Source organism: Spodoptera frugiperda, chromosome 12 (genome assembly GCF_023101765.2).
Source record: "Spodoptera frugiperda isolate SF20-4 chromosome 12, AGI-APGP_CSIRO_Sfru_2.0, whole genome shotgun sequence".
Lineage (NCBI taxonomy): Eukaryota > Metazoa > Arthropoda > Insecta > Lepidoptera > Noctuidae > Spodoptera > Spodoptera frugiperda.
This window is the reverse complement of record NC_064223.1, coordinates 1,921,050-1,941,584: the sequence shown is the minus strand read 5'-3', so window position 1 is coordinate 1,941,584 and position 20,535 is coordinate 1,921,050. Positions and strand designations below refer to the sequence as shown.

Sequence of the window (20,535 nt, the reverse complement as noted above, 5' to 3'; positions counted from 1 at the left end):
GCACTCTGAAGGTGTGTGAACATTATAAAATATCTTCAGTAAAGTCGGGTAATCCACTAGTCTTGTTTTTAGGAAGTGAAAAGCCAGCAACTAGTTTTCCGTGAACTGTATAGTCGTTACAGCGCGGTGTTGCTGTTGTTGCTGTGTTCGTAATAAGGTTGTGTAAATTATGTCGAGTTACGTGCTCCAGAAATTTTAAGAAAACTTTGTGAGATGTATTTACGTACATAGTGCCCTCTATATGTGGGTCTTATAACAGTGGAGGAGTGTAATGCATGTTGTTTGTATATTCTTTATGTTTTCTTCTTACAGGAAGGAACTATGGGTAATACGCTCGTATCATCGAATTAGTAATAGTGACTGACCACAAAATAGTTTGCGGTTAATTACATTTATTACTTATACATATTATGTGTATTTTATATTGAACTGTAATAGTTTAGGGGAATACCATAAATGTCATGTCATATTGCAATATTGCAGTGTCCAGTTATGGTCCCATATTGGTGCAACAGAGTATTGTTGACAATTGTGGCTGTCAAACTTCCATGGGGAATAAATTCGTTTCAATGACGCCAGAGACAAGGCGGAAGTGCGTTTTAAAAGTTAATTTATTTTTATGAGGAAGTGTCGCATCAGCCGTAACATAGAAGTTTTTTTGCGGTTTTGGCGTGACCACGTAATTATAAAAAAGGTAAACGTTATAGAAATGATTTTCCTTCTACGAGAAAATGTTATTTGAAGAGGAACGGAAAGAAATAAATGTAGATTTACCCACGCATCTATTTCACATTTATTATTTTAATAATCATCTTGTAGCTGGATTCGAGTTTCGATTGAACTTAGCACAGTGGGAGGAGCTGCCGGCTGAGATAAAACTTGTTACATTTATGTATTTATTTTTAAACGTCGCCAGTGTGTGTTGGGTTGGCGCGATTCGCCATTTTCTAATATTATCTAACTGGTATGTATTTTCGCGCGGCTTATCTGTGCGGTCATTGACCCTGCGCACTGACACGTGTCGCGGACACATCGTCACGCTACCAGGGTTGCCATACCTACCGATTTATTTTTCTGATCGCGAGATTAAGGAAGTTTAGTCATCCAAACTGTTTAGACTAGTGCCGTGGTCTGTATTTTTATTGAACAGGTGCGCGTGCGGCGCTGTCTCGGGTTGGCTAACGCCCACACATTGTTGTATTCCTAATGGAGCACCTGAATAACAAATACTTTTACAACACACGGACTGTAAGCACCTACAATATTGTATAAACAAAGTTGAGTTTCGAATACTTCTGTTTGGTTTCCTATGTATATTGCATGTGTAATATTATGTAGTGAATTATAAAATTGCACCAACTTTAACTAAATATATCATTATTTGTCTATGCTGTAGGTAACATTCTACAGATTGACGTAGTGCGTACGAGTAAGGAAAACAATGTGTAAAGAAAATCGTCAATATACATCAAAATACACTCGCCTGATACGAGTGAGTTTTATCTTTCAATTAAAGTTAAATGATGTTGATTGTTTATCAAAGCGACAATAACATTTGAACAAGTAGTCGGCCGCACCCAGTCTTTGTGCAGGAGCCGGCCGTCGCGCTGAGATAAACAGTTCATGTAACTAATCAATGGAAGCTGTATCAGTTCATTAAGATGGCACACGTTATATATCAGATGGTCAAAACTATCTCGTAGATCAATCACGAGTGAAGTTAGATTTGCCAACAAGTAGAGAGGCCGCTAACAACGGTACAGATAGGGCGGCGCGGCTGCGCGGGCGCCGGTGCTGCGCTAACATACTTACCTGTTATTTATAATTTAACGTTCCACGAACACGTCGCTCATAAAATCCCTCGCGAGCATGGGAAGCTAACAAGACGCCACGTAAAAAACCCGCATTTTATGCGGCGGCGAGTCTATTTATAGCGCATGCGCTGGACGGCTGGACGCATCCTACTGGTTGCGCTGCAAGATCAAGGTTACGTCGCCTTGTGCGCCTGTTGCAGTCTTAGAATGTCATCTTCACTTTGCTAGTTAGCAGTCCTTCGAAGCGAAAAGAAAATTTATCGAGATAGCCGCCGTTGTAAAGTGCACCTTACTCTCACTGTACTAGGTACCTTTTGCTCTAAGCTTTTGATGAAGACGGATTGTTTTGCTCCCGGATGCGAGTGTGCGAACGTTTAGGTTGATGCAGGGTGTGGTGGGAGGAGGGGGGAACCGGTTGCGCTCGCGCATCCCGCGGTCGCGATAAATGGGTTACCCCACAAACCTCTTGCGATACAAACACGCAACACTGGCCGCGCCCGCTCCTGCTGCTCTCAACTGCATGTGATTTCAGTGCACTATTTATTCTCCCCGAAATAATGTTTAGGAAGTATGAAAGAGTTGCAGGTACCGCGCTACACTCGGCTGACGTCAATCGGCTCATACATATACATATGACGATTTATCAGTTTGCAAATTTGCTATTTTTGCTTGTGATAAAAGAATTACTGAGATAAGATAGTGGAGCTGAGAACATTTCCTCAAAGCAACTGCTGGTGAACGTGGCCACATATTTGTAATATTATGAAAAATATTGTTTATCGCTTTATTTTTCAGGCGGAAGCGATAAGGTAATCAGCGCAGTGATGGGACCGCGTCGGCTGTTATATGCACTGACATTTTAGCTTCAGATTCATTTCCTTCCATAGTACGCCTGACAATAGCATCTAGTTTTCCTGTGCGACCGGAAAGCGTGCGCGTCTCTAAGATCGCGAGTGAGTCGCGGCGCAGGCGCAGCGCGGGCGCCGTCGGATGCGGCGGCGGCGGCAGCAGGCAATGACCAGGAAATGACGCCGCCGGCTGACCTTCACACACACACGCACACACGCGCGTCCTGCGCCCGCACATCCCCCGCCTCCCACTTAGTTGTCCCTGCCCGTCTACTACGGGATTTTGCGTTGATGTGTTGTGCATTGCACATCTGCACACCTAGCGCCAAGCGCGGCGAGGCAGCGAGCAGCGAGCTGCTCTAGTACCCGCAGAGATCACTTTCATCCCGAGCGATAATTTTCACGTGCATACTATCTGTTGTTCAACACGCGCAGCTTTATGATTGGTGGATGTCGTCATGTTTCGATTGATGAGGGCAAAGTGGAGAGGTGGTTCAACGATAACTGAGTTTTTGTGCATTCATTATCAAGGTGACATTCCGCATGTACTGCGCTTCGCCCGAAAGCCGATAGTGTCCAATTATGTAATATATTCACGACCAAATTCTTATAAGAGCCGACTCTAAGTGGTGGTCGCTATAGTCGCTGGGTGCTTCTATTGACTGTCCTCGTGTGCAGCAGTGCTGTGCGGTGCAGTGGAGTTGCAACTCGTGCATGACTAAAACGTTATTCTGGAGCTTCGCGCTTGTTATATTTAAAGCGCAAGCTCCAAGATGGCGCGTTCTATTTTCCTGCGCGCATGCGCATACGGTGAACTAGCGCGGCGTTAAGTAAGGTCAGCGCTGCGCTTGCGCTCGACAACATTGCACCTTACGTAACGGCGCACGATAACACGCGGCTAGAGGGCGACACTTGTATCGAGGTCACGTGGACGAGCTTCGCAGATTTCAGGAGGAGGCGCCCCAACAATGTTTACTACAGAGTACGAGCGCTTGTGTCACGGAACTGAACACGCAGCCATTGTAGTCCGAGTGTGCACTACACACTACACCACACTCGAGCCTCGCTGTCTCCTTTGTACGTAGTGTACACATGTAACGTACCGAGCAAACTCTCTGGGCTGTGCAGAAAGTAGAGCGATATTTATCAGTTTTAGTGGTTCACTGTGAAGGGTAGTATTTATGGAGATGAACAATTTTACGATGTTACAAATCTTCCACTGTAATATCGAGCTGAATTCTGCGCATGTAACAGAAACACGGTTAAAATGCATGACGCAGTCGACACACCCGGATAATCCTCGCGGAGCAGCGTCCTGCGCTCTCCATTTTCATTCTCTCGGCGACCGGTGTCAATGACCACGTCCCCGATAGCTTCCTTGGGTGCACTTCAAGGAGACACCCATTATCCACTAAACAACAAATTGTTAATTTTCCGGCACATATCGTAACACACCGTGGAATCCATGATTTGCATTCGGATGTCGTTCACACCGCGCCGGGCGGCTGGGGGACGGTCGCCGTGTCATTTGTTCTTATGTTTTAGTTGTCTTGTGACCGGTTTACCTGCAGGCCACTTGCATAACCGATGTAATTGTTGTAAGCCCTGATACCATTCATTACGGAGATGAAGAAACTGCTAAAGCGGTCCCACCTCCTCTTAATGTGGCGCCGTCATATACAGGGTAGTTGTAGCGGCTATACGAGTACATGCAGTCGTCCGCAGGGCTATTTATTTAATTCTAATATCATTAATTTAATTGCGCTTGTTGATTAAAACGCTCATCGTCTTTATTTCAATTCGCTTAATTAGCGGTTATAGAATGGCTGCACCTAAATCATGTCGAGTTTTTATTGATTTCGTTAATGTTTTTATAGAAATATATATTTGATATTTGCATTCCGATGGAACTAAAAATGGACTTAATTACTATAATTTTGAGGACCAATAAAACCATCAGCTTATTAATTATGAACAGACACGGTGGTGTATTATGAGTTGATCATTATTATTTCGCAGCCGATCTGTAAATCTGTTGAAGACGTCTACAGCGGTTGGGTTACATATAGTGGTCGGGTTCCGTGGCTACTGTGAACTCGACCTATTACCAATGGTATTTAAGGTTATGTGTGCGGTTGTGAAACAGCTTTCGTCTGCGCCTGCGCACCGCAAACACCGCGCCTGTTTAACCAACTGTAGTGAAATGACGACAATGCAGTGTTTCATATAATTGTTGTTGACTCGAACTTATTGGTGTATCTAATAGGTCATTATTAGGTTCAAAGTCACACCACATACGAGGGAGTAATGTCCTGTACATGGTGAAGCTAAGAGATTGGGAGAAGTGATAGATTCAGGCGAATATTATGGTGGAATTTGTTGGGCCTTAGTCATTGAAAGAATCTCCTGTTTGACCAGAAATATAACGCGATATAAAAGCACCAAAAGGCGGAAGACAGAACATTTTAAAGAGTAAAATAAACACGGAACATGCGCACTTGAATTCCCGCGAATTCATTGCGAAATAACATCTGTACAAATTAATGGCCGCCATATATTACGACACACTCTATTCATGTGTATTTACTCTGAATAAATCTGAAACTGGTTCGAGTAACATTTGGACAATTTATAGAAAAATCGGAGTATCAGATACACTTGTTTTAAAGCGAAATTGTTTAATTATCGATGAACTAGTAGAGCTACAGACATATAATAATTTGTGTTGTAGTAAATCCAATCTATTTATCGGTGAATAATAATCATTGTTTTCTTTCTGTTGCTGTATCTAATTATTGTTGGCTGCCTTACAAACTGCGTTAGAAATAGTTAGAACATATATTTCCGTGTTCGTAGTATATTTGGGCAGATCATTACGTGTTATGAGCGTTTGTTCCACCAGTTGGTGTTCATTATCTAAATGGGAAGTTCCTACTTATCTAAGTGACATTTTTGTCTCCTACGCACGGCGCGCGGCTAGCGTTTATAGTTCTGAGACCTAGAATATATTGAAAACAACTAAAGTTAGCACTGAACTAGATTAATAATGTAAATGTCTGGTGGTATCAGGGAACTTTATATAAATTTGTTTGTAGCTATCATTCCGATCGCAACCAATTCGGCTCCGGCACGCGTAAGATAACATCTATAAACCTGTATCGTCCACTCCACGAAGATATTGTCAACAATTTCTCGTTGTTACATAATGTGCTTAATCTAAAGTTTATCTCCATACATTGGCTCAACTTGATATTATTTCAACAGGAATAACAGAACTAGGTGTAATAAAATCGTAAGTTGAGAAATGATAGCGTTATCGTGTTTAAGTTTATTTTTTGTGCGGTGGCCGGGCGGATGCCGTTATCAGTGCACAAAGCGGCGGTTCAACTATCTGTTTATTTAGGCCGGTTAATACGAATGCACTCGATATTGTGTAAGGTCAGTTGAGACGTGTTGACACTTACGCTCTGTCAAATTCGACGCGCAGTACCTACTGCGGTGATATGGCCACAGTTTGTGATGTTGTTTTAACCTTTGGTGCTGTTATTTTCCAAATAACATTTGTCCATTTTCTACGTTATCTTGTAGGAAGGTGGTGGAATGTGCAAAAAGTTAAGGTTGATAGTGAACAGTTATTGTTTTTGTGAGTTTATTACCTAAGGCCAGGTCCCCTTGAGACGCGGCAGGTCTCGCCGTCCCTTCCAATGACACGACATGTGTTGTGTGGTGTGCATGTACACTTGCACAGGTACAACAATAGCAACGATTTGAGAATGTACTTTTGACATTTGTCGACTTTCCCGCGCAGCCGGCCTGGCGAGCAGAGACAACAGAGTGTAGAGTGGCGGCACCAGTGCACCACACACTGCGCTGAAGTCATCGCTCATCTTGTTTGTCGCTCGATGCTATCGATAACTATTATTGCCGATACGACCTCAACCTATAGTTTGGGACAATGCGAAGGTGATCCGGCGTGGAGTTCGTGCACCCCGCTTACGTAAATACATGCAACTGTGAAAACAATTTTATTTTAATATTGATATAATGTAAGGGCGCGTTCCGTCTCAAGTCTCAGCCGATGCCGCATTGAATGATCGCTGTTTCTGCGTGAGATGGAACTTGGCCAAACTATGTTTCACGTCGACACTTCCAAATCTCAGCAGATTTTGGGATTGTGCATGATTTATACGGTTTAATCATGTTTTTTATAAATACAGTGTGTGAGCCTCGCCACATTTGTTTAAAAGCATGTTGTCATTAACTTGGAGTAGTTGGAGTGTTTTAAAATGACATTATTGGGTTTTGTTGAACATTTCCTGAATTATTGAGTCACCCATGTACCAATCACGGTGCGTGTAATGAGGTATGTTCGTTAGTCCAGCAATCACTCGCAACTGATAATGTAAACAGATTGCGAAAGCTTGATTGACTTGTAGCTAACCTGTTTGTTGTTTCAGTAAACACTGGAGTTCTTTGCATAATGCCTGAAATCCACACGAGACACCCGAAAATACATTTTCGCTGTGCTACGTAATAAATCAAGTGTTTTCATAATAATTGGGATGTTTCTTTTGTCCGAAGAGATTGCCCTTCCTTTGTCGTTTTTTTGTGAAGCTCCATCTCAATCAAACCTTTTGCGTGCAATGACATCGGCGGTTAAAAATAAAAGGCGTGCAGTGAATTTTCCTGTTCTTCATTAAAAATACGTACCTATCTAAGTTTTAAATGCAAACGAATGAATATTGTAAAACCGGCAAAAGTTTGCTGTGCACGCTTGCTGGGGCGGTGGGGGGCAGTGTGAGGAGGGGGCGATAGACGTGGCCGGGGGAGGGAGCCCAGGGAGTGGCGCGGGCGGCGGGCGGCGGGCGGCGGGGGCGGGGGGGCGCTGCAACTGTTTGCGCGCGGCGCAGCGTGGTCAATGACACGGCGACATTGCATCAACGCGCGAAGGTCACCCCTCCCCGCGCCGCGCGCCCCCGCCCCCCCCGCGCTCCCTCTAACGCGTCTCGCAAATTCCTGCACTTCCTTGCAACAGGACGCCATATTGGATCAATCATTCTAGTAGCAAGTCCAGCGAGCTTTGTGATTATTGATCAATTGATAGTGGCTCGCAGGAGGATTATTCAGAGGTGCACCTACCACGGAGGTTGACATGCGATCCGTCATGATAAGATCACACCTAAATAAGGCACCGATAGCTATCCGAATTCTTCAATGAAGTCTCGCAACGTATCTAGATGCACTTCCTTCATACATGACTTAGTAGTTACGTAGTCGCCTAGTATGTATGTGCTATATAAAAGCTTATTTACATAGGTATTGTTCGCAATATTGTCGTTTCCTTCCCGAGCCTGAGTCATATGTATTGTACATCATAATCAGCAGTCCATGTAACTGTACGAGTAAGTAAATATTATGTAAAAGTGTAGTGTACATACACAGTACACACATACAAACATACATACATACATTGCTGTAAGACATATAGTTATGGCATAGTACATAAGCTGACAGAGTGGTCACTTGCCATTGGTGCCTCGATGATGGAACTGCTTCCAAAGAGATTGCGATGGTTGGTTAAATGGCTACCTTATAGATAAAAGATAAACGTGGAGTCTATCTCCGGGTCTGCAGACTGCATTGTTTCCTTTAGTCCCAAGTTTTCCTCAAGCGGACAATGCGAATTGAATCATACAAGTTCTCAGGTACAATTCTTAAATAATTACAAGTTACTAGGAGATTTTAATACCTAAACATCTGACTACTTTTTATGTTTAATAGCTAATCAATTATATTAATAATTGGTTTGCATTTCGACCCCAAAGGTGCCACATACGACCTTACATTAAACTGACACGAGAATTTGAGGGCTCGATAAAAAGTGTTGCCTATAAAGTTAGTGTCGAGTGACATTGTGGGTGTTGACCCTAGCTGCGTTCGTTTGTTTGTTTTTACGCGCTAATGTCGAAAAAGTCAAGCGCTTGTAGTTGCAGGATCGTGTAAAAAAGTTACGAGACAAGTATTAAGACTTAGAGAGAGAATCATGTAAATAACGTAAATATGTACATTATAATATAATTAGTTATTATTAGATTAATATTTGTTCGTTATTCGTTTTACTAAACGACGGTATCCTCGTATATCTAAAAATATTTACCTGTACAACATAATGTACATATCGAGGGCAATAATAGCAGGATTAGGAAGGAAAACCAACGCGTTAGTAACTAGGATGCTAACACAGGTATAAATATAGCAGAGATACATATCTACATGCGTATTGTTAGCCGGCTTTATTACCATCGCTATTAATTACTCAGAGTATTAATTTATTATCGATAAACAAAACTAGCTGCGCTTGCGTCGGTTGCGTGACGCGCGCGAATTTTCGCCTTCCGCTCATCTCTAATATTGATTTCCGGTTATGAAGTATATCCGGCTGCGGTTACGGCCTGAATACATATTGAGATGTAGTGAACAATAGTTCTAGCATCCAGCGGGTGGCAGCCGGCGGGCAGCGGTAGCGTGACCATAGTACAGCTGATGCAGTGTTGACTCTACGAACTGATTCCAATAAGACTGGAAAAGAGAACTGGCAACTTGTTCCTTTTTGACATAACAAACAGTTTGTTATGAAATATAATGCTATAATTATGTGCTATAAACATTTTGTCGTCAAGACGATGGCCATAAAAAGCGGGTTGAGGGGCGCACGCGGCGGTCAAGGCCCCGCTGATTTCCATCAAACGTATTGCCCAACGCGACCCTGACTCGCCACCAATCAGGTCGGAACGACTTTTTTCACTTAATTTATCGATTTGTATTGTCGTCCGAGTCAGAAACTATTGTCACACGTAATTGACCCGCAGGGAAGTCCTCTGACGTCAGCGTGGACATCTACGTCGGCTATTCTCACTGCTTGAGGGTCCGACCAAAGGATACCTCTTCAGTCATGACGCTCAGTTTCAGCTTTCGCTAACGAATACTACGCGAAGTGTTTGATAAAGAAACAGAACCACTAGTGGCTGTTATTACAAAGCCGAGTGTTTCGAAAAGAGTCCACCGACTAAATTTAACCGTCCCATATTCCCACGGTGCCGGCTGGCGGCGACTCCAGCATTGACAGCGACGCTGACGTTATTATATGAAAGCCACGGTTTTGCAACGCTACTATTCCGTGGAATCCGACGGTTTGGCACGGGGCATGTGGGGCGCGCGTAAACACATTGCGAAATATTTGATATCGGCCAGTCGAGGAGCGCGCTGCGCTGCAACGGGGAGCGACGCATCTATTTATGCAGCGCTATGCGACCTAACACTGACCCGGTTAGGCTCGCGACGCATAAACACAAGGAGAGCGAGTGTGCGCCACGAGCGCGGGACACCGCCGCTGGAGCCACCCGCCGCGCGATAATCGACCCGGTTATGGAGTTATGCTATTTAGAGTGGCGGCCTGACGGGGGCGGCCGTGGTCCGTGAAGGGCGAGCCTTTTGCCGCTCCGCCGGGGACGAGCGGATAATTTTAAACAGTCAGGAAACCATCGGAGCGAGTATGTAGGCCGCCTGGACACGGCGCCCCTTCTGTTTTTATACCTATCGTAAAAGAAGCGTACGAGGTTTCCGGACAAGTGGAGCGCTGAGATTTCATCGCGCAGAATTGGGTCGCGACTGATGTTCCGAGTTCACGATTCGATATGTAGTACTGAGTATTTCGGAAGCGGGAAGATGGCGGCTGTTGCGCCATTCGGCGCGCAAGATGTGTTGCGAAACGCGCGCAGGAAGCCGCGTGTGAAACGGAACGCGCGAAGGTGACGCACAACCGTCGCACCATCGTCGCTTGCGCATGATTCACTGCTTCCCTGAGTCCCGATCGATTGTGGTTAGCTGAAACGGGCGACTGGCCGCGGGTCACGTACGCCCCATGACCTAACGAGGATGTGTTATGGTAAATTCCGGGATGGTAAGTGGCTCCTTTCGCTTTCGGTGGCGCGTGCGGCGTGCGCTGCGCAACACTCAAGGTCGCGGGCCGTTCAACTCGGATGCGACCGCGCGGTTGCGACACCGAAATATGTAATTGTAGAGGAGTCGAGGCGCGTTTGGCAGCGGCCGCGGGCCGCAGCGCGCAACTGGGTCGCCGGCGGTTGCGCAACCGTTTTTCGTACGACAGATGGCGTGCGTCGCGTCTTCCTTATACGGCTACGGTAAACGTTGCGATTAAAAACAAAGAAATCCCTTTTTAGAAGTAATCGCGTTTGTTCTGGATTTAGAATGAGCTGTAACCGCAACAGCATTGTAATTGTAGCCGTGATCGCATAACCGAGTTATTTGGTTCCGTCGCTGGTTGCTTAGGATTTATTCGATGACGTCACGACGGCCTCAAGAACGAGCACGGAGAGAATTGAGACTAATTGAAATCCAATTGGGGAAAGGATAATGACAGGCCATGCTAATGTAATTAAAGACTTGCTTCTCCAGTCAGTCTGCCGAGCAAATTATGTCGTGCCACTAGATCCATTTATGTAGGCAGCTATAGATCGAAGCAATAAATAAAATCATCTCATGATTCCATAAAATAAACACAACTCTTCATCAGGTCTACGAGTGAATAAGAAGTTCGACGGTCGTTTAACATCACTGCGTGTAGCTGTCCGTGGTTTAAATTAATAAACCGCGAATTACGCAACGGTTTCATTGAAAACTATACCTAATAAGCTAATGGGGATTACTAAGGAGTCACAATAGAGTTTGGGGCTTTAGTGAATTTCCTCACTCCCAGCCGCGGCAGAAGGCGAGCTGTGTCAGCGCGTGGTCGCGTGATGTAAGGTAGTAAATCCATTTTGGAAGTTTGCGAATGTCAATAATAACGTTCCGGTCCCCCCAGCGGTCGGCGAAGCGAAAATAGTCGCCAACTATTAATACGAGGCAAGCGCTAGCGCTGCACTGCCCTTGAAACGGGACGATCACCTCGCGCACACTCCCGCGCACGCCACACACTGACACGCGCCCATGTTAGACGCACACACGCGCGCCGCTTATCGCGATGCAGCGCGCTGCACAATACAGAGTACACACCGCGCCGTCGTTTTAATTTCCATTTCGTTTGCAAATGTCACATTGACATCTCTATGTTTGCTGCGCGGCCTGCATGCTCGCTAGTCGCTAGCTCCACCGCCGCACTACTGCGACTCCATTAACACAAACGTATCGTTAATTAGAATCTGCTCGAGTTTATGGTGCTCCTTCGGCTATCGGAGCGAGATAATAAACTGTTGATTAAACTCAGTTTTTATTATTATTGGTTTTAAGGAGTCATTTTTACATTTCATGTCGGTATAGGTATGTTAACTTATAATATCCTGTCCGTAGATCGTGATCTCGCAACCAATAAACGGATGTATAGATTGATAGCATGGCGAGGTATGAGCACGACACGTCCTAGATATGTAAGTTACGTATTTAATGTATATTACACCGATCTAGCTCGCGTTTCGTACCGTTGGGTGAGCTGTCAGTTGGTGATACAGCTCCGGACACCAGCTCAAATAATGCATTCCGGAGTCCGCGCAAGGATACTTGCAGAGGGCGCGTGCTACGCCGCCCGCATAATGTGACGCAACCAGCTCGCACGACTGAATCGCATTCAAAAATCAACTCTCGATATTCGCACGCATACGAATACCAAGTTTCGTGCTACCTACATCAGAACAATTTGGCAATTGGCAACATCCACTCAAGGTTTCTTTTGTTTTAGTTAAGTTAGATCTAGCAAAGTTTCTGATAGAACCGAATCTTTCTGATCCTTGTCAGTTAGCCTAGCTAAACTAAAAACAATTATGATAAGTTCAGGAATACCTATACTGATTAGGAATGCAAGTACTTGGAAAGCAGCAAATGTGGGAATGAGGATTCAGAAAGATTATTTAAATGTGCTTGCTGGCGTTAACTGGAAAGTTACAAGAGAATGAGGTCCTAATGTTGTGTGAGTTGTACATATATTTGTAGAAACTGGTTGATTGAATTCGAACGCGGCCACATACTCACACAATCAGGTTTGGACTGCCCAATCCGAGTAGGAAGGTCGCGTTCGTTTCGCCAGAGGCTGACAATGGCGCCGGCACCGCCGCTCTTGCCCAATATTCGCGTTTGCAACACCGAAATTTCGTGTGTGCCGCATTACAGCAATGGCCGATTTACGGCGCACACCTACCTCGGGCCCGACACCACTACCGCAACGCAATACGTGCTACAGCGTGCCTGCCGGGGCCCGCTCGTGGTCTTCTGCCGTGTTCACTGACTCACAGCATGTGTTGCATAAACACAAGCCCATGAGGTAAAATGAGACGTTTATGTCCTCTTTAGGCCGGAGACTTCATTCATGGCTCGTTATCGCCGCTTATTGAACAACAAATTAGTCAGTGTTAGGTAGGTACATAATATGTAACTATATATGAGAATTTTCTTATGCGGTTTTGCCTGTTTTTCATAGCGTTTATCCTCTTTACCACATCGCAGCGACACAACAGTACGTAAATAAATAGCTCGTGACGTCGTTTCTAAATAATGCTTACTTTTAGTTTTCCTCCACGTTTAAAGATTCAATTGTCTATGTGTATCAATTTGATTCCATCTTTATCTACACTATAATGTTTAAAGCTGAAGAGTTTGTTTGATTGTACGAATGCGCTATTCTCTGGTCTGACTTGAATATTTTTTGTGTTGGATATAAAACATGTCCCTACAATAAATAGGAGCAGTTTTGATTGCGTTTTGATTTGCTATCTGCTAGCTGTGCGGTGCGGTCACTACAGGAATGTGATAATTAAAAGTATAAGTGGGTCCATGTGTAATTGTGTATTGCTCATTTCTCCGAGCATCGCATTCGAGTTATCGTTGCAGTGTTGCGGCGGCTAACTGTGCCACGCCACTGTAATTACCATATTGGTGGCCACGGTTTGATACATCCGTTCACAAGACAAAGGATCCTAGTCGGGGAATTCGTTGTATACCTACAAGGCATTTTTAAAATGCGCCACAATCGAAAGTGGTCGCTTCGCATGCACCGGCAGTCGTCGCGGGCGACGCGTCTCGCATACTGCGCGCCGGTACTCGGTACTATAGTTTTTTGCATCTTTATATTAGGAGCACTGACCTTGCGCAATGTCAAATAGCTGAGGACGGGCGTGGAGCGCCAACTCGCGATAAATGCCCGATGCAACGACATGCCAACTGGTTCCGTCCGTCCGTCAGTTGCTTCTTTCGTTTTTGTGTCATGGAAACCGGCATCTCTACACATCTATCGATTATAAACATTCATATTTCTCGGAACGGCTCCTGGCTGTGCAGAGGAAGTAGCCGTCGCTGTCGCTGCCAGTGCTCGTGTTGCCGGGCTCGGCGTGCACGGAGCGTGCCTCTGCTACAGCTCTATGTATTACAATATCCGCGAAAACAAATGCTATGACTAACCGTACTTCCCGTGTTTTTGTGTCGTGATTTAATGCAGTTCCAAGTTTTTTCGTATTTGTTCTATTTTATATTATGTTTGACTATATAGTTGATCTCTTATCAATCGACGAAAGAGTGTAGCGCCCGCAGGGGGGAGCCTGTAATTAATCGTTTTGTTTTTTTCCAAAACGATTACCGTACGAAGTATTTCGTGTGTTTTTCTTGAGAATTGAAACAATCGCGAGCGTGAATTATTGGCGGACATAAAAATAATGTGTGCATTTAACGATACACTTCAAAGTTAGTAAAGAAGGCCAGTTGGCCACCGGCCAGGGTGCGCTGCGCACGCCCCCGGAAGTGGTGAGATCAAGCTGTACACCTCACACTACGCGTGTGTATGTATGTATGTATGTGGCACATACAGACGTAGACGCTACATTACAGCAGAGCGCCTAATTTGTCATGTCATTAAGTAGACACGGCGTTTTAATTATTACTTTAAGTAATTATGTTGTTATGTTGGTACATCCACAAGAAAGTACACATCCCTGCCGAGCAGTGCATGGCGTTACTGAAACCGTTCGGCACCAGAGCGCAACAATTGGTAAACATGGTTCCTGAATCGGCCATAGTAAACAAAGTTGCGGTAATATTATTCAATGAATTGCCTACGACACAGTTCCGAGAAGTTCATACTTGTTCGTTTATTTGTAGGTATGGCCGCGCTATATATAAAATTGTGTTCTGGTTAAATGATAAACAAAAACCGCTATTATTGTATTTCTTTGCAATAGAACAAACATGTCGTCTAACGCTGTTTACGTGAAGATACCTCCTCCTCTGAGTCCGTTGTTTATGTCACATGTATTTTAAGAATTGCACTCATAACGACACTCAAAATAGTGAAATGTTTTGATAGTCGTTGCAAATTTATAAAAAGTGTCAAAACTATTAGATCGCGTTTCCTCCGAATTCCCTGCGCGTACGCAGCTCGTAAGGTGACCTTCCGGGAGGGGCGTTCACCGTGCGGTCACCTACAGGCGCGCCGCGCTACATCGCTCGCTGCACCGCGCGCCGCGCCGCGCTGCTCTAGGTGCGTTCTCTATTTTTACCGAACCGCTTCTTTACATCTTTGCAAATTCGACATTCATTGTGGATGTGACTACACTTTATAAATATTTACTACGGCCGGCGCGCGGCGCTTCCTTTTATTTTATTGCACAAATGTCTTTGATTTGTCATTTTCATTTTAGCTAGTGATTTTACCTCAATAGTTGTCGCGTCATAGTAATGTTTTATAGTTAAGCCTTCAAGGTACCTGCTGTTTTTGTAAATAGATTATTGCACTAATGACGAAGTATTGGAGTATGACATACCTGGTGGTCTGGGGTGTGCGTTGGCATGGTGTTGCAGCGTGTTGGCGATCTGGTGGTGCTGGTAGAAGGGCAGGAATGGCGCGTGGAAGGGCGCGGGAGGGGGCGGCTGCAGGCGGGCTTTCAGCTCTTCGGCGGAGCCGGCGCCCGACGAGGAGGACTCCACGTCGGACACGCCGCTGTCTGCCGGCGAGGGGGGGAGGGAACCTGCGAAGAAATACACCAATCACTCACATTGTAACATCTCAACTACCAACTACAAGCAAGTAACACGATCAATGTAAGCTAGACTCAAGTAATACCTAGGTAGTAGGTACTATCTTCCTCAATCCTCTGATGCGAATAAAGCTCAGATTGCTGCAGCACAGCGGCCGTGTGAACCTTCCCCGCAGGTTGAGCAACATATTAGATAAAGTATAATGAATCTCGAGGGATGTATAGCCGTTATTAAATTACATTCCTAAAGGACCATCATCCTATTATACGAACGGTCACCTGACTTGCATATATTTGCATCTTGCAACCCTGCAAATGCAATTAATTCCACGGGGTCTTTGAGGCCCAACGGTCACTTTATGAGATTAACCGTTAGAGGCAAATTTCTCAGATGCATTTGCGTCCACCTGTTTGTAGTGGGAATGGTCAGCGCTGGGACCGTCGCGAACCCGTCCGAGCTTAGATAACTCACAATTATGCACATTTTTTACTATTAAAGGGTACAATAGGTGAAGGGTCGGTTTTTTGCATTTCTAATGCGAAGTTGTTTTGGTTTACAAAAGGGTAATTTATGGTTTTATGGAGATGCAGTTTGCTGTTCTTGTAATGGGATGTTTTCTTGTAATTATTTCTCTTGCATAATTTTAACTTATTTCACGTTTTGCATTTGAACAACAGTTGGTCAGTTTGACCGTTACACAAGTTGCATGTTCATTCATCAAGTTTGTGAATATGCTTGTGATTTGGGTGGAGCTTTATAAACGAGAAATAATATTACATTATACAGAAAAAAAGCAAAGAGAATTACTTTGTGGATGGAAGTAGTGTAAACAAGAATGCTTTCATGTCGGGGATCATTCTCCTATAATAGTAAAAGTTGATAAAAAAACTTAATCTGTGCATCGCGTCGCACTAGTAGTGCAGTCGTCGAAGGGACAAACTTTCTCATGTCCGGGTCCCTAAAGGTTGACGTGTAACGGTTGTCCGGTATTTAAATAATATAATCAACGAACAAGTAATAGTAGAAAGCTGTTTATTCATATTTCCTCGTCCATTGAAACTATGACTGGTATAAAGTGACCATTTGACCGGTGCACGCCGGCCGCTGTCCACACCCCTTTGTGTCCATTGTTAACCCTTCAATGGTAGGTACAATGCATGGGAATCGGGAAGCGGCGATCGCGAGGGCTCGGTCACTATGACCATTTAAATTGAGACTACCTTCAAATACGAAGAAACAACAGGAACCAGTTCTGGCGTTTGATTTTGTTTGTCCTAAACTCATTTGGTAATCAGTACCTACTCGTACTGTGTAATCGGGAGACTGTGGTCATAGTGTGTCAGGCCGCGGGCACACGGCGCGCTAACCACCGGTGTTTGTTATCTAATTTTAAATATAAAGGGAAAATGCAGCGAGCTTATTGAAATATCTATATCCTACTAAATATTTATTTAATTAACTACCTTATCTATTTTGGCTCTCGAAAACAGGTAAAATGTGGTACCTATACTGACCGGTGTTCATTACCTGTTTAAACATATAACATTATTTAGCATAACGTGCGCGTAGCTATAGATACTGCGATTTTAATTAATCCGGCGGGCCGTCCGTCCGCGCCTCCGGACTGGAAGTTCCCAAGCTTAAACAAAAAGCATTTGGCACCCCATTCCGGTGGACGCGTCGGACACACGAGTGACCAACGGCCATATATGGAACACGGAATACGAGCTCATTGTGTCAACCCTTTCATCTCCCGTATCAAAATAATAATAAATTAACTATAAATAATGAGCGTGGCCTTATAGACCGGGGGTCGCGATTGTCCGGGATCTGGTCTACCGGTCAGCGAGGAATGCGGTCCCATTAGTAAAGTATCACAATGATGACCCTTCCTTAATCGGGCCATCTTTATGGAGTGACCGCTCTTCATGCGCCTTTGTGCGCGCTGGCGTTAGACCATAATCCGCACAGTCCTGTCTTAGATGTCGCCATTTTTTGCATATGAATAATATTGTGTGGTAAATATATATTGTTATGTAACGGATCGCTAACGACTCATGTATGGCCCCGCTACACGTGGCGCGGCGGTATTTCCCTGGCGCTGATATTTTCGTGAGTTATTGGCGATCAAGTCCTCTGGCTGCTAGAAGTACAATGGTTACATCATGATTCAATATGAACTATTGTTCACAATAATTCATTGTTTTCTTCAAATTATCTCAACGATAACTTCGGCTACATAATGAGAAAGTGACGTTTGCATTGATTTTCTATGTGTTTACTTAATACAAAATATAATTAGAATCGTCTTTTATTTAATTCAGTGAGTGAATGTATGTATCGAGTTGACGGCCAATGTCGTGCATATTCATCAAACGCGTCCCCTCAAATATTATTAAAAAAAGAAACTTGTGATCACACAGAGTATCTCTTGGTGGCCTTTGTAAGCGGCCATTGTCACTGGGCTCCTTTAAGATGGTAATTCAGCTTAGAATAACACCGCAATGGCGTTATATAGTTTAGACCAGTCACAGGCACTTCACATAGACGTGTATATACGCTTGTATATACGCTTAGGTACACGAGCACCGAGGTGCCTGGCAGACACGACCAGATACCGGTCGGAAACGATACAGTATCTCATTGGTCATGCCAAATTAGCAATACTCGTAGGTACCAGATATATTGTAATCTACGTTCAGGAAAAGAGTGATTAGTTTCTATTTATCGCTTCTCCTTATCAGGCATATTACGTGAAATCAAGAAATTGTACGTGTATCTTAATTATGTAGATAACTAGAGGAAATCGTAAAGTGCGGCACGTAGCGAGGTGCTATGAACTCGTCGTACATAAGCAGATGACGACAATAGGCGCACATCCTTTGTCGCATGCAAGCCATTATAATTAACCCTTACAATATTCGCCGATTGCAAATCGAGTCCACACACAATACTGATACCGACAATGGGTTGCGTTCGCGCACCCACGCGTGACATTCTAATTTCAAAGTGTCAATAGCTCCGGAAAGCCGCTACGGGGCAAATTGAAAAGATGAAAGAGATGAAGCTATGAGTTGAAACGAGACAGCATGCGAGATTAGTGGCTATTGTGATGGATGACGCTGCGATTTCGCAGTGCAAGGTGCAATGTAACCCATTTTTGCGTAAAACTTGGCATTTTGGAAATGTGACAGTGAGTGGCGCAATGTGTGCAACCATCTGCCTGCCCCATTGTTTGCTTAGGATGGTGCATGTTTGGATAGACGGGTCTCAGTGACCCACTGGCGGCTTTGTAAGGGTTGAGCTTTCAAAGGTGCCGATCGATTTTAGGATTTCGCATTTTTTTTTGTTTAAATATGATATTCAGTGCACATGGAGTTTATATTGTGCACACAACTTGTGTCCGAGCTTGCGTTCTGAGCACATAATAAAATCATTATTTATATCTCCCCAAATCGGCGGAGCTGCATGCTGCATACAAATTGTGAGTTGGGTCTAAAAATAAATATTGTGCAACAGAAAGTGACCGAATCATGACATAATCCATCAAATACTGCGCGCGTTGTGTAATTACAGGCCTTTGAGTAACCCTTTCAATAAATATTATTTATTGTTCGCGACACAATCCGCCCGCACGCATTGGGGGGTTAAGTGCACATTTTGGGTCAAATGTGTCCATGAGAGTTGGCCATCTGCGCTGAGTGACGCAAAAAGGGGTGGACAGAGAGCGAAAGTTGTTTACACAAGGTAGCAACAGTTTGGGAGATACTTGAACTACACAATACTGCCCGGGTTTATACTCGTATTACACATTTATAGCGATGGCAAATGTTTTACATTTGGATTTAGTTTTAATTGTCTCGTTATAACAAAAGTTTGTTAGTTTTCCAACTGGGTCAGACACTTTTTGAGCCGAGTAAAGCAATCGGACATTAATTAAAAACCTTATTGGACTAACGACAACATGGGCAAATATTTGACAGTATTTTAACATAGGGAGAAATGTATGAAAAGCGTGATGTTCTGGAATAGCCCACGGTTCAGTAAATGAGCTTACTAGAGATGGCATTGTAAGTAGTGTCGGTAATTGTTTGTGTATCAATTAGTCAATCAGCTGAGTCTGTGGCCAGTGGGCAGTGTGCTGTGTGCACCCAGACGTTGTAGAGCCGAGTAATTGTTTGCGAAGTGTCTCCGGAGAGCCACGTCTGTCGGTCTGTCGCTAGTGTCTGTTGCGGAGCGATGGCGGCGCGGCGTGCGTGTGTGCGTGCGGCGCGCGGTGCGTGTGTGCGTGGGGGCAGGGCGGGCGTCTCGCCGCGCGCTCGGTCGTGACATTGGGCGGGCGGATCAGCTGACGCGTCTATCGATTGCCGGCCGCCACTTCCTCTTTGTTCTTTATGAATTTTTCATGGAACAGCCTGGCTGTCGGCGATCGTAAGTTTTGTTATGACGCCCGCTCCCTTGACACTATTTCATACTTATATTTTACTTTTGTTTGACAACTTTTCACATTTGCATACTAATTTATTGGTTGAGGATATTCGTACTTTTTCGGATTTAGTTACTGAACAAAGAACATGATGTAGTCTTATGTGGCTGATTGTATCTGATGTGTGTATTATGTTGATGTAACGTTAGTTCTGGATGTTTATATTAATAAGTGAGCAGCCGTAAGCATTAGCTCGGCACATAAGCTGCGGAGGCTGGAGTCAGGCGGAGCGTGCAGTGGGGAGGCCTGGCGTGTGCCTACACGAGTCTATATATACATGTGTGGTGCCTGCCTACATATTGTGTCTGTTCGGCTTAACACAGGCTCAGCTTTCATCGCAGACTGCCTACTCGTC

General features: G+C 44.4%; 1 protein-coding gene across 9 annotated transcripts in view; it reads right to left on the bottom strand.

The window, feature by feature from the left end:
- The window catches only part of LOC118263008 (ecdysone-induced protein 74EF), a 192,288-nt gene that overhangs the window by 5,660 nt on the left and 166,093 nt on the right, over positions 1-20,535 (bottom strand). For all 9 annotated transcript variants that reach the window (XM_035574735.2, XM_035574734.2, XM_050697544.1 and 6 more), the window contains one exon: positions 15,481-15,684. In XM_035574735.2, coding sequence (XP_035430628.1) covers positions 15,481-15,684 — 204 coding nt within the window. The remainder of the gene's footprint in view (positions 1-15,480; positions 15,685-20,535) is intronic.